The sequence below is a fragment of the Chinchilla lanigera genome, unplaced genomic scaffold, assembly GCF_000276665.1.
Source record: "Chinchilla lanigera isolate Chin_1 unplaced genomic scaffold, ChiLan1.0 scaffold00119, whole genome shotgun sequence".
In the NCBI taxonomy this organism is placed as follows: Eukaryota; Metazoa; Chordata; class Mammalia; order Rodentia; family Chinchillidae; genus Chinchilla; species Chinchilla lanigera.
The window spans coordinates 481,855-496,708 of record NW_004955520.1 but is presented as its reverse complement, the minus strand read 5'-3'; the positions used below and the strand labels follow the sequence as shown (position 1 = coordinate 496,708).

At 41.9% G+C, this 14,854-nt stretch overlaps 1 protein-coding gene across 16 annotated transcripts in view; it reads left to right on the top strand.

Moving 5' to 3' along the window:
- The window catches only part of Dnah14 (dynein, axonemal, heavy chain 14), a 317,770-nt gene that overhangs the window by 239,102 nt on the left and 63,814 nt on the right, over window positions 1–14,854 (top strand). For all 16 annotated transcript variants that reach the window (XM_013507038.1, XM_013507034.1, XM_013507036.1 and 13 more), the window contains 7 exons: window positions 2,167–2,307; window positions 3,625–3,840; window positions 7,360–7,590; window positions 8,523–8,644; window positions 10,165–10,409; window positions 13,474–13,898; window positions 13,977–14,175. In XM_013507038.1, coding sequence (XP_013362492.1) covers window positions 2,167–2,307; window positions 3,625–3,840; window positions 7,360–7,590; window positions 8,523–8,644; window positions 10,165–10,409; window positions 13,474–13,898; window positions 13,977–14,175 — 1,579 coding nt within the window. The remainder of the gene's footprint in view (window positions 1–2,166; window positions 2,308–3,624; window positions 3,841–7,359; window positions 7,591–8,522; window positions 8,645–10,164; window positions 10,410–13,473; window positions 13,899–13,976; window positions 14,176–14,854) is intronic.

The following is a 14,854-nucleotide window of genomic DNA, read 5'->3' as shown; positions in this document are numbered from 1 at the left end:
CATGTATTCCCAGGGGTTGTTCAAAGTTTGAATGATTCACACACATCCATGGGTGGGCAACTGCAGCCGGTGCATGGTGGGCCAATTGTGTCACTGTTTCTCTGTGTCATGATAGATCTCAATTGAGCGGCGGCAGCCGGCCTAAGGGCCAGCGCGCAGCAGCGCTCGCTGCTGCATGGCTCCCCATGCGCTGGGGGCCCTCCCTCCGGGGGCCTACGAGGCAGGAAGCTAGCCAGCCAGAAAACCGGCGCTCCCTGCCCATGGCTTCCTGTGCACTGGAAGCCCTCCTTCTGGGGAACTACAAGGCCGGGAGTGAGCCGCCGGTCTGAAGACCGGCGCTCCCCGCCCGAGTCTCCCCGTGCGCCCGGGACCCTCCTTCCGGGAGCCTATGAGGCAGGAAGCTAGCCAGTCAGAAGACCGGCGCTCCCCGCTCGTGGCTCCCTGTGCGCCGGAAGCCCTCCTTCCGGGGGCCTACGAGGCCGGGAGTGAGCCGCCGGTCCAAAGACCGGCACTCCCCGCCCAAGGCTCCACATGCACTCATGTGTTTAATTTAATTGACAGATCCTATATTTTAACTAGCTCAGGAGTAAAAAGGGAAGTTTCCACAACAGAATCAACAGCAGGCAAATGAGCAGGAGAGCAAAAACAATACATAAACTTGCAAACAACTGAATGATTACTATGGGTGAAACAAGAGTAAATTCTAAATAATTACAGCAAGCATATCAAGTGTAGCTGATGGGTATATTTTAGTAAAATTTAGATATATATTTTTACCAAGTTACATCTTAAAAAATAGGAGAATTATGAATCACAATAACCACAATTCAGTCTGTACAACTAAATGTATACACCATGTCAAATCTCTATACCAAACCATGTATAAGCAGTCCATCACTGTAACAAAACAGCTGAGACAACCAACTCAATAAAGGAAAGGGCTTATTTTACATCATGGCTTCAGAGGTTCAACTCACAGTCACTGGGCCCTGCTGCTTTGGGCCTGTGGTGGCACTGTACATCATAGTGGAAGCATGTGGCAGAGGAGGCCAGCACCTCCAGCAGCCAGGAAGCAAAGAGAGCGGCAGGGGGTAGGGTCCTAATATCCCCTTCCAGGCCACACCCCCAGTGATCTCACTTCCTCCCACAAGGCCCCACCCCCTCCATGGCCTTACAGAAGTGCCAAGCTGGGGACCAGGCCTTCAGTAAATGGGCCTTTAGAGATGTTCCAGATCCAAATATAACATCCCACCTTCAGAGATTTTGAGTAGTAATAAAACCTCCCCAAAACACAAATAATGATGTAAGGGTTAATAAGATTGTAAGATAATTTCAGGCAATTTATAATTACTCTTTAAATAACTACCATAAACAGTGTGTCAGTATGAATTTGACAGGCCTGGAGGTTGACCCAGACTTTAAGGAATGCCTAGGGTTTACAAACCTTTAAGTAAGAGTCTGGGCACAATGGAAAGGTGCAAGCCAAATCTCAGAGATAAGACAATTTAAGGAACGTTAAGGATGTGTGGAATGACCCCGTGTGGCTGAACAGTGTCCTGTGAAAGGAACGGAAAGGAGATGGGAGGGAGGCTGGAGTCAGCCCGTGGAAGCTCTTACTGACAAGGTCAAACTTTAGATGACATCCTGAGCAAATCATTTGCATCAGGATTTGCCAAATTCTTTTGATCAGGGATGTTATTAAAATGAATATTAATTTAAGGAAATTATTTCATGAGTTATTCATGAAAATATGTTTCCTATGGGTAACTTGGGGATAGTTCAACAGTTGCTTCATCCTACTACCATCCTAACCTCAAAAACTCATTCCTCTGGTCTGATCAGAGTATCCTCTCATTTTCTTAAAGAAAGAACCTACATAAAATACTAAAAATATGAAAAAATAAAATCAGAAAATGGTGAATTTCAAATGCTAGGACTGCAAGAAAACCTATTAAGGAAAGAAGATAGCATTTTAAAATGCAAGCTTCAGTATCAAGGAATCATTTCAACAGTGTGCATTTTCCCTGGTAATATAATCCATCCAGGAAGATTTTTCATGATGTGAAAATAAAGTTGTTATACACTATATTTATACAAGTGACAGATACATTCTTTGAAGGAAGATGATAGATTTTTTTTATCAGTAATGAATTAATTGTCTTTTAGATTGAAGAACATTTGCTGTCTTTGCAAGCAACCTACAAAGATGTTCTTAGTGAAAGACAACTGTTAGCAAATCGGAGAAAACTGGCCACCAAACGCCTGCAGTGTGCATCTGTCCTGCTGACTGTCCTGGGAGATGAGAAGGCATGGTTTCCCTTGGCTTCCAGTGGCTTCCCTATGCTTCCTGTAGCTTCCCTTGGGTTCCCATGGCTTTGCATCTCCCACATTGCCCATTGCTAGGCAGCAGACCCCAAGGTGTTACTCCCCTGCAGGCTGTATTGTACACCTGTTAAAACTCATTCACTAGCCCACTTCTTATTGAGATCAAGAAAAAGTCTTATTCACCTAGAGTAAAGAAGTCCTGCTCCGGTAGTCTTAAATCAGAAGCAAACCAATCATAAGAGCTGAGGCTTTTTCTCTTGTTCCCAAAACATCAGCACTATTGTTGTGTAATGATCCCTGCAGTAGACCTTTCCAAGATGTGCCCGAGTTTCCTTCTGGAGCATGGAAACATCCTGAGCTGAGTATACAAAACATGAACACTTGGGCATAGGGAGCAGAGACAGACCGTGTCATTAAGAAGGGAAAGGAAAATTTCATTTTGTTCTACCAGTCTTCTGACCCATTTTATTTCTCTCACTTTAAATTTCTCCTCTAGTCCATCTGCTTTCTCTGTATTGGATCCCTGATAAGCTGGCTAGAATCTTGGTTTAGTTATACCTCAACTGTATACCTCAAGGGGATTATAAAATCCTCAAGATAATTTTTCATTTCAATTTACTTTGATGATATAAATAAATCAGTATCATGGAAGACTTATACAGGGCAGGGTACCAGTCCATGAGTGATGATGGCCTTTAGAAGTGGGTTGATGTCTCAAGAGCAACATGACAGAGAACCAGGGGACATCCTGGCTCCAGAGCTAGGGCTCTCACTGCCCCCTCAAGCACACACATGACTGAGGATGGAGGCACCTCCTCAGGTCCCCAGTGCTCCTAGAAGCTCTACTGTCTCCATCGAGCTGCTTAGCTTCTGGATCTTCAGATGAATCAGACTTTACTAGACAGTGCTGAGGGTGTCAAAGCCTTCCAAAGTCAAGGGGCTGGGAGATGGGTAAGGATGTAATAAATATTGGTCATTATTGTTGTCATTATTATCGAACATCATTAGTAATATAGTAGATTGATATTTTAAAAGTCATCCTGCTTTGTTACACAAGAATTAGAAATGGCTTAAAATCTTCCTTAAAAAATAGGACACATGACAAACTGAAGAACAGAGCTGGTACTCCTCCCCAGAACAGTTCCTTTTGGAATCCTGCCTATACTTAACTTTTATGCAACTACAGCTTAGAACAGTAATAGTAATAACATGGATAGATCCACCACGGAGACCATCAATTTTTAAAATGTCTTGTACTGTAACTTACATTGAGTAACCACTTTTTAATTCTGCATATAGACGCGGTGGCAGGCAGCAGTCAGTGGCATAGACCGCAGGCTGGATGGGGTCCTGGGTGATGCCCTGCTGTCTGCAGCCTGCATTGTCTACAGCGGGGTCCTCACACCAGAGTTTCGCCAGCTCATCGTGAACTCCTGGGAGAATTTTTGCATTAAAAACAACATTTCTTTGTCTTCCAACTTCTCCTTTATTGAAGTGATGGCACAAAAAACTGAGGTAGGAACATATTTCTGTTACCTACTGTCTATTTTTATTGACTGGATTGGGGGGGTGTATGCAGTTTTGGGCTTGGATCATTCTCTGAGATTATTTTGATAAATGAAAATATTGAAGTTTACATTAGGCCTTAATTCATTTTTTATAACTGATAGCTCTAGGGTCTCAGTTATCTCTTCCTGTTTTTCACCCTCGGAGTATTATTCACAAAACCCTCTCTTTCTCATTCTAACCCTGTTCCCTGCCCTAGGGAGCAAAAGCAGCCCCCCACTTCCTTTCATTAATAAAATCAGTGAGCTTATTGAACCACAAAGAGCGTTCATAGCCACAGCCAAAACATATAGACTTAGATTATTCATCGATAGTTTACTGTCTACTTATGTAAATCTTATGTTGATGTTTAGAAGATTTTTTAAAAATGCACCTGCTTTTCTCAATGCTCATAGAATAAATTGGCTCCCTCATTGATAACTTTACTTAAATGGACCATCCAACTTATGAAATCTTAGAAACAAATTCTGGTTTCTCATTCTCATAATGCTGATGGCTAATTTAAACCCAGCTATATCAATAAGTACATTAGATATAAATAGACTATATGCACCAACTTAAAATCATAAGGCTGTATAATTGTATAAACCAAAGCACAGAACAGAAGTCACATGACTTAGTAGGACACATCTAAAAGGTGAGAATAAAAAAAAAAGGGAGAAAATTTACCATCAATTACAAAAAAAAAGACAAACTTTGAGACAAAGAGAAGGACTAGCAGAATTAAATAACCTTACTTTACAGTAAAAACTGGTTTAATTCTCCAAGAATATATTAACAATTCTAAATTTGTACATGGTAATATGGTCTCATGTATTCAAAATTCATTTAAGGAGTTGCAGAAGAAAAAAAACCCAGATTTTAACACCTTCCTGCAAATCAGAACAGGCACACAAAAGTGAGAACAGAGGAGATTTGAACAAGGTGACTCCAAGGGGGCTTTAGGAATCACATGATGCAGCTGCCCCTGCAGCTGAGCAGCCACCAGGCACAGACGACCCTGACCACAGGAGACTGTCAGCCAGGTTGAATTCATGGCAAAGACATGAGACTACTCAAAGAACATCATCCAACAAAAATGCAGTACAGCTAGAAGTCAGTCATCAGGATACTTTGCAAATCCTCCCATTTTTGGAAATTAGAAAATATATTCATAAATAACCGTAGATCAAAGAAGAAATCAGAATTGAAAAATGATGCCTTGGTGAAAGGTTTTCCTTCCAGACTGGTGTATGACAAGGGATGCACTGCTGAGAGGACAGAAAGGTTCTAGGGTCAGGAAGGAGGAGAGAAAATGCACATTTTTGAATCTGGTGTGTGGTTTAAAATCCGAGAAAATCTATAGGAATATCATTAGAATTAATAAAAATTTAGCAAAGTTTCCAGAATAAGTCAATATACAAAACTCAACTACATTTCTCTCCAAGAAGTGTGCAGTGTTTTCAAATACCATTTATTAGTGCATCAAAATGACTTTTTAAAATATATGCAGAACTTATACAAAGAAACCAGAAAGTACTGCTGAAAATTTAAGACATTTAAATTGAAAGTTATGCCAAATTTGTGACTTGGTAAACTCAATATTCTAAAGCTGCCCGTTCTTTCTAATTTGATTTATTGATCCAATGGGACCCCAGTCAACACCCCAACAGAAATGTGTGTCCTGAAAAGTTGATTTTAAAAGTTATCCAAGAAAAGTGAAGTCTTGAAAGACAATGCTGATGAACAACTATTATCAAGATATGAAGTGTCAAGATTGACTTTAGAGCTGTGTGATCAGGACTGTGGTAATGTTTAATATGCATATGCCAACACAAGAATAAAGAACCACAGCAGTGGAGTAGAGTCCAGAGCCCAGAACAGACTCACATGTGCAGGGACATTTGGTGTATGACACGGATGATGCCACAGTGCAGAATGGGTGGTCTCTTTGATAAAAGGTCCCAGGTAATTGTGCATTTTTAAAGGAAATCTGACGGCTACTTCATACCACATATAAAAATTAATTGCAGTTAAATTTGATTGCTAAATGTGCAACACAAATTAATGAAACACAATTTAGGAGAACATATGCATGACCCTAGGTTGAGAAAGATCTTTTAAAGTGCAGGGAACCAAGGGGGAAGAGGGAAATAGAGTACACGCCAGCTACCAGGTCCTGATGACCTCGATGAACATGGTCATTATATGCCACAATGTAAACTGAGATTAACGATGTCAGCAAGAACGAACAGGGTGAAAGGGCTAGAGGAGGAGGGAAGGAGGAGAGGGAAAGGGACTTAAAAAAGAAACTGGCTGTGGTACGTACATGACTGTAAAGATGCAGTCTTTACAGATGACTGCAAAATGCAAGATGGCTGTAAAATTCATGTACTGCAAATATGTAGTAATAAAATCTTTTAAACAACAGTTTGAAAAAACAAAGTAACTATAAAGGAAAAATGTGATAAATTTAATTACATTAAAATTTAGACCTGTTCATCAAAAGATGCTATTGGGAGGATGTAAAGAAAGACAAGCCAAAGAGGAGAGGATTGTTTAGAGTACATATTTTAAACCAAAAGCTCTACCCAGAATAAAAAAAAAAAAAAAAAAAAAAAAAAAAAAAACCTGCTAGAAGTCAACAAGAAAATAAATAAGTAAAACCCTGTAGATGCATGGAGAAGAACACTGATATTAGCTGCTAGTGTTACAAGCACACAACTGTATGGCCCATCACTCCAGTTCTAGTGTTTTACCTTAAAGAAATGCATGGATAACTAGATCAATAAAAATGCAGAAGAATGCTCACCCTAACACATTCCTGGGAGCCAACTCTTGGAGCCATCCAGCACCCTTACTTAGGGAACAGGTCCCTAAGTCTTGGATGTGCGTATAGTTGCTGCTCTACAGCCCCATGAAGGTGAAATACCATACACAGCAAGAGCAAAGCAAAGGCACAAAAATGGTGTAAGAGTTTATTAACCTCAAGCTCAAAAATTAAGCAAAGCTGAACTGTAGTATTTAGTCACACGTACGTAGAGAGGATATAATGTATAACATCAGAAGAACAATTTGTTTTTGAATCTGGGCCCAAGGATCCATCTCTCACCCACTGACCTCCATATGCTGTGTCAAAGGCCATCCATATCACAGCTGCAGGAGTGCCCATCTCTACAGCATTCTCATCCATTTCCACGTTTCCTTTGATGTAGAATTAAAGACTACACCATTCTTCATTGGTGTAAACAAAAGCTCTTTGTTCCATTCTAGAACTGAAAGATGCCCTACGCATCTCCCAGGGAGGCCCTTCCTTTCCTAGAGGTTCCCTGGCTATTACAACAAAAATTACACATCCAAGTTCCTTAGTCCTTTAAAGACTGTTTCCTTTCCTAAAGGCAGGGACCCTGTAGTACCCTTGCCCATGCTGTAGGATGCTAAAGATGTGACACCGTTGTGAGCAGTGACAGCTCCCATACTTCTGCCCAGGTCCGCAGGTGGTACAGCCAGGGGCTGCCCCTTGGGAGGTGGTCCACAGAGAACGCCATCCTGATGAGGAATGGACAGCAGTGGCCACTGCTGATCGACCCACACAGGCAGGCGCTCACCTGGATCCGCCAAGTGGAGGGGCCCCAGCTGCAGGAGCTCTCCACAGAGGATAGCCTCCTCCCCAAGAAGCTGGAGAATGCCATGAAGATGGGGTCGAGTGTGCTTCTGCAGGTACTGGGGCCATAGGACCAAGCACCCCACTCCCAGCAACACTGAGCAGAAGGATAAGTGTTAAGTGACAGGTCACACTTCCAGACAAAAAAATGTACACACATGTGTGCTCACATGTATGCACATAGAACACACATGTACATGCATTCAAACAGGTGTGTGTGCATGCATTCAGTGTATATATATATATACATATATATAGGTGCACATGCATGCAAACACACATGCACATATATACATAAATATATACATGCATACACATGCACAGATATAGCACATATATACATGCACACACAATATAACAATGTACACATGTATGCATACTCACATCCATATGCATATATGCATAAATGCCCATATACACATACATACACAAGTACATACATAACCCACCCATGCATGAATATCTACACATGCATACACATAATATATACATGCACATACACACATACACATGCACACTTTTAGATACATACATACCCACACATAGTACACATAAGACATATGCAGGGGCTGGGGATTTAGCTTGGGGCTGGGGATTTAGCTCAGCGGCAAAAGCGCCTGCCTGGCAAGCGCAAGGTCGTGAGTTTGGTTCCCGGTACCGGAGAAAAACCAAAAAAAAAAAAAAAAAAAAAAAAAAAAAAAAAAAAAAAAAAAAAAAAAAAAAAAAAAAAAAAAAAAAAAAGACATATGCACACATGCACACACACAGTGAGTTTTCAGTGTTAAATCAGCTCTCTTTCATTGGTATCTAGGTACTTAATAAGACTTAAATGTGGGGCTGGGGATGTGGCACAGAGGTAGAGTGCTTGCCTTGGGTGTACAAGGCCCTGGGTTCAATCTCCAGCACCAAAAAGAAAGGAAAAAAAAATTTAAATGTGTCTTCCAGCCAATTTATTTAAGATGATTTTTCTTATCTCTTTTTTCCCCAGATTCTCTCTGAAACACTTTCTCCAGTCTTAAAGGCAACTTTGAAGAAGGATATCTATCAGAAAAGAGGGCAGTATTTTATAAGAATTGATGATTCTGAGATTGAATATAATTCCCAATTCAGGTAATGTCTTTCCCAGTCAAACTGAGTCAGATTTTTGTGTTTCTTAAGACCCACAGTCTTGAAGGCCTCCTGTCTGGGCCCGATGAGCTCCTTCATGGTGAAAGGAGACCGCCCTGCCCTGCACCCGCTGAGCTCTCCTGGGTGCAGAGTGGGGAGGGGATGTTACTTGCTGAGTTGCAGTGAGCTCCTGAGGTGCTTCTACAAGAGGCCGGGCCTGCCAGGCTGGGAGCTTGGCTTGAGCTGCGTGTCTAACGGTGTTTGGGCAGGACCAGCTTCTGCTGCTTTAAAAAATAAGATTCATAGTCTATATCCACAGCAGAAGGAAATTTTGCCTAGGGAGGTGAAAATCTGGTGTCTGTGTTCCCAGCAGGAAGTGGCCAGCCTCACAAAGGACTGTGACACCTTGTCACACATCTGAGTCCCGAGGAAAAGCGACATTTGTGCTGTGTTCCCAGGCACTGTCCTTGATAGGCAGGGTCTTTCCTTACCAGTTCTTATTCCCTAGGATCCTCTCTCCTAGCCTCCTTCTTTCTGTTAATAAGACATTTTCCGAAGTACGTTCCTCAAAACAGCATTTCAAGGATGTAATAAATGTCCCTCAAAACTACTATCACTAGTTTATGAAAGCAGTGGGTTAAACAAAGTCCAAAAGTCTTCCCTGCAGGGCTGCAAACCCTTTCTTCCTGGACCCCGCTGTGGTGTTGCGCACAGTGGCTCTGTTGGGGACACCCTGCTAACCCACCCTCCTCCCTCCCGGGGGCGCATGGTCACGGAAACCCCAGTTCTAGAGTCACTCATGAAGCTGCATTTTCCTGAGCTGACAACCAGGTCCCCACATTAGAAATGCACATGCTGAAGGGGTGGAAAAGGACGCTGCTGTGGAAGACACGACCCCCATTCTTTCACTTCTGTCCATGTCATGGTGGTAGCTCATTTAGCTTTTCTGAGCTTCAATTCCCTCTTTATAAATGGAATGAAGATTTGTCCCTGCTTTATTTGATCACTAGAACGAAAAGAGATCCGGAAGTGGACCTCTCCTCAGCATCCCACTGGCCTCTCCAGACCCCGAGCCACCCTCTTGTCTCCCACCCCAAACAACCCAATCTTGCCCCCTCTGCTCCACCCAGCAGCTCTATAGGCAGAAGCCAGAGGGGTCAGATTTAAAATACTATATCTCTCCGCTGCCCCATGCCCGCTGCCATCTCACCTGCTCCGGGTGGAAGCTAGGGTCTCCCAATGACCAGCAGGTCAAAACCTCCATTTAGCATTCTTCTTCCTCCTGCCCTCATACTTGAACCATATATAGCATGAACAAATTTTATGGTTGTAGTTTTTGAAGTCTTAAATGCCAAACTTTTCACATACTGTAAGTTGAGAACCTACTTGTGTGCAAGGCTGAATAACACTAAACATTAACCTTGTTCACCTGAAGGAAAAATACATTCTGCATTACTGGATAAATTGTTTCTGTTTTTCCCTTTGTGTGTTCTTTGAACAATTGGTGTCTTTCTCATGTTTAGGTTATACTTATCTACAGAAATAGACAATCCTCATTTTCTGCCATCAGTGTACAACTTTGTTACTATGATCAACTTTACGGTAACATTCCAAGGCTTGCAAGACCAGCTCTTATCCACTGTAGTGAGTCATGAAGTGCCTCATTTAGAAGCGCGGCACGCTCAGTTGCTGGAGCAGAGTGCCCTTGATGCAATAACACTTGAAGAACTGGAGGAGAAAACACTGAACTTACTGCAGAATTCCCAGGGTAAGTGGGGATGTCTTGCGATACTAAGAGACTTGTGTGAAGATCAGAATAAAAAGCTCTCAGCATCTTATTCTTATTGGGACCCAAAGTACCGGATTTCCATTTCTGCCAGATAATTGAGCAACACTGGTGAGCCTGGGCTCTGAGAACTGCAACGTTCCTCCGTTCTCACTATGCGTTGGCTCATTGCCTCCTAGGATGCTTGCTTCCCACACGTGATCTAAGTTCTAAGTGAAACCTGAGAGAAAGGCTGATGGGAAGCTCTGTGCCTGTGTGTCCCATGCCTGACACTGGCCGCAAGTCTCCCACACAGCACAGAGACAAAGGAGCAGGTTCTCCTGTGTATTAGCAGGAAAAGGTCTTTTCCAAAGAAATGACCCAGTGACTTTTATGTATAACACTAAAATATGCTCATTTTTTAAAGAAACAGATGTAGAAACTGTTTTTCTCTTTACTGTCAGAACTGTCTCAGAAATCATAGTCTTTATAGCAACTAACTTAAATTTAGCTTAAGTTCCTGGGTCACACAGATATATCTGCTCCTAATGCAATTGAAATAAAATACAACAGTCCCTAACAATGGATCACTTTTCTGTTTTAACTTGTGACTTAGTGGGACTTTAAAGTTTCCCATGTAACTTTGATTCTCAATTAAGGTTATATATAGGAATACTCTATAGATTTTATTACTTTTTTTTCTTTTTTCCATACAAATCCAATGAGTTCCACCACAGACTTAACTGAACCTGAACTTCTTCAGCTGGGCCCTGACTTGTGCTTACTTTGAAGCTGTCTATGCAGTGCTGATATTCACTATCAATTCGATATCCGTCCGATTAGAAGGCTCATGGTCTGGGGTGTGAGCCCATGTGACCAGCCGCTTTACTAAGATAGACTGAAAATCAAACATTCATAAATAAATAAGATTATAGTGTTTTGACAAGACAAGAAACAGAAAAGTTGGCAGGGCACAAAGCAGCCTTTGCCAGGAACAGTGCCAACTATTTTCAGATTCCACAGGACCGGGGAACTGAAGCCATGGGTGCTGGCCCCTGCAGTACATTTGTATAAAAAAAAAAAAAAAAAGAGGTTTATTTAGATCCCAGGCAGAAGACTGCAGGAGAGGGAGAAATCACCTTGCTCTCACAACTACTGGCTCTTGAGTGAGCCCAGGTCCCTGCTGCTTCCCAGGACCTAAGGCCCCCAAGCCCTGCCTCAAGGACTCACCATTCCTTGGCACCACTACCCTGGGACCCAGACTTTTCGGGCGCAGTCCTGCAATCACTACACCATTCACCTTGACCCAGCTCTGAGAAGAGATACATGTTAAGTGGAGAAGTTTTCCAAAGAAAGGAAGTCTGTACTTCAGCTTTTAAAACCATATTTACAAGGGGAAAAAAAAGAAAAAGAGCTCAAAGTGCATTTTATCTTATGTTAGAAATTCAGGCAAATCTTCCAGTAAACGTGCATTTGTTTACTATGAAATCTTAAACACATATTTACCCTGGGAGGATCTTTGTTCCTTTTCTGTTTTTTGTACCTGACAACTAGTTTCTTTATAGCACAGGAAAGAGCTGGCTTCTCTTGGTGACAAGACACATGGTCAGGTGGATACATGCAGTCACATGGGCCCATGGTCACACAACAGGTAGTGACAAGACACGTGGGCGCATGGACAGCCAGCTGATTCCTCTTAGGAGACTGCAGCTGTGCCCGGGAATCTCCTACATCACACACACATGAGGGCCCGGAGACGTAGCCACACTCTCATCTTGGGCCATTGTGTAACAAATGTCATAGTTTGTTATAATCTTTGTACAAATTGGACAAAAAATGGTCTTACTGAGACTGCTAAAGATGGCACACATCAGAAGTGTCTGTGCTTTTACTCTGCTCTGGTGTTTATACCTGATTCTTCCATGGGTTAGAGTTTAAGGTATTTTTAAAAGACCATAACTTTTAGCTAACAGTGACTTTAATAAGAAATTTTTCTTGAAAACTCTTAACTAAATAAAGGCTCTTTGGCCTGTGGGTAAAACCATGCTTCCCATGTAGGAGACCTTGGCTTCGATCCCTAGGACAAACAAAACAAAACAACAACCAAAAAAAATCCTCCTTGATTTTAGAGAAATTTTTCCTCCTTCTTTCCAAGTTTTAGTAAAACTGATCATTGTCATTGCCTCTATGGAAATATTTTATTTTTTGTGACTCCCCGTAGCAAAACTTGGTGGGAAACCATGAGCTGGAGTGTGGGTGTGAGAGGTGGCCTGCAGCTTGGCGGCAGACGCTGCTTAACAAGCAGTCAGACCCGAGACCTCATTAGCCCACTGCTTGCCGCCGTGGCCACATCGAGCTGAAATGCTGTGCTTGGCTCTGGGTGCCACATTTTAAGAAGGCTTTTTTCCAAATAAAGTCTGTCCAGAGGTGTGCATTGAGGGTGGTGTGAGAGTTCTGAAAGTCCCAGCATAAGCAAAAGGCAAATGAGGAAAATAAGAGAATGTTTAGCCCACAGGATAGAAGAGTTTATAATGGAAATTTAAGAGCTGCCTCAAAAATTTAAAGAGGTAGAATTATTATGTGTTTCTAGAGCAGTGGTTTTTCAAAGGATGACTTGCAACCTGTTACTGGTTGAAAAATTCATACCGCTGGACATCGTCAGTTGTATTTGTTTAACAGAATAGAATACCAAATATCAGAGTCTGTCCATGAAGTAAGAGTATGCTTGTTATTCTCTGGAAACATCACTTTAATATCCCAGTAGCCAGTGGTCACAGTGCAGACGTATTCCCTATGTTGGACTGGTTACTTGTGATGTGCCTCTAATAGAAATGGGATCCACAAAAAACAAAAGTGATGTGGAGAATATGTGGGAGTGGGAAGTGCAGCCTTCCAGCTGTTAATCTCATCTCTCAGAAACAAAACTGTCTCCTTGGAACCCATCTCCAACACAAAACCAACACAAAGCCCACAGGAAAAACTCTTACACAGAGACAGGGTGTAGTAACAGCTATTCAGTATCATGCAGTCTTTACCTAGATTTACTTTGTTCACTGTTTGTCTTTAGGATGCGTATTAGATGATGAGGAAATTATAGATACCTTAAGAAAATGCAAAATGACTTCAAATGAAATTGCAAAACGCATCGAAGCAACAGAGAAAGCAGAAAGTGAAATCCAAGCCACCCGCGAGAAGTACCTGCCCATTGCCACGCGGGGTGTCCTGCTGTACTTCCTGGTGGCCGGCCTGGCCCGGGTGGACCACATGTACCAGTTCTCCCTGGGCTGGTTTCGCCAGGTCTTTGTGTCCTCAGTAGTTTCCAAACACAAAGAGCAAGAGCATGAGCATGGCTTGAAAAGGGAGAAGATATCTCTGAATAAACTTAATGGGATTAAAAATATCTCAGAAGGACCTAACTTGGAAAGTGAGAAAAATGCCTTTGACAGGCATAATAAAAATGCAATAGATGCACTGACAAGAAATATTTTTAAGGTGAGAGTTGTTCCTTAATGCAAAAATCTGCATATTTAAGCTAGCTGTGTTGGAATAACACTTGTATTTTCTTGGTAGGTGGTTTCTCCAGCTCTGTTCAACCAACATAAACTCTGCTTCTCCTTCCGGCTTTGTACTACAATCATGCAAAATAATGCTGATGGGAACCTCAGGCCTGATGGCATTGGGTTCCTACCAGAGGAAGAGTGGAACCTCTTTCTATATTCCAGCATCCTGATAAACATTGAAAATATTCTCTCCAAGCCAAGACTTGATCGTAAGTAAAAGCAACTTCACTAAACGTAGTAGAAGCCCATTAAAAACACATTTCTATGTAAAAATACTGAACTATCCCTGAGGTCCTCCCAGTCATTGCTGCAATAACTGATGAAAGCAAAAGTACCTTACGGCCAATCACAGTGTCTGGCTCCTCACTGTTCTCCAGCAATGTTAAACACATAACCAGCACTCAGTAACTTTTCAAAGAATGAACAAGTATGGTTATGGAAGTCCTAATCTGCACAGCAAAATATTTAGTGGCAGTCTGTGTGTTTGCAGGGATGCACATACAGCATGAATATCAAATACCATCAGAGTTGAACCCTAGTGTTCCTATATACTATTGACTTCAATTTCTTATGAAAATCCCTTGAAAATTTGAGCCACAAAAGGATATTTAGCCAAAAACCTTAGGGAAAATCACTTAAGAATTAAATATTCTCACATACTCCTGTGCTGTATATTTTAAAATATATTTTTAGTTGTAATCAAGTATACATAGCTTTATCTACCATTTTAATCATTTGTAAGTACTCACTTAAGTAGCATTAAATATATTCAGACTCTTATGCTGTGTTGTACATTTTAAATCACACAAATAAGAAATTTAGGCGCCCAGGCAGCCAGTTCTCCGGGAGCGGCAGGGCTCCTGGGTCCGAGTGTGGGCCGGACTCATA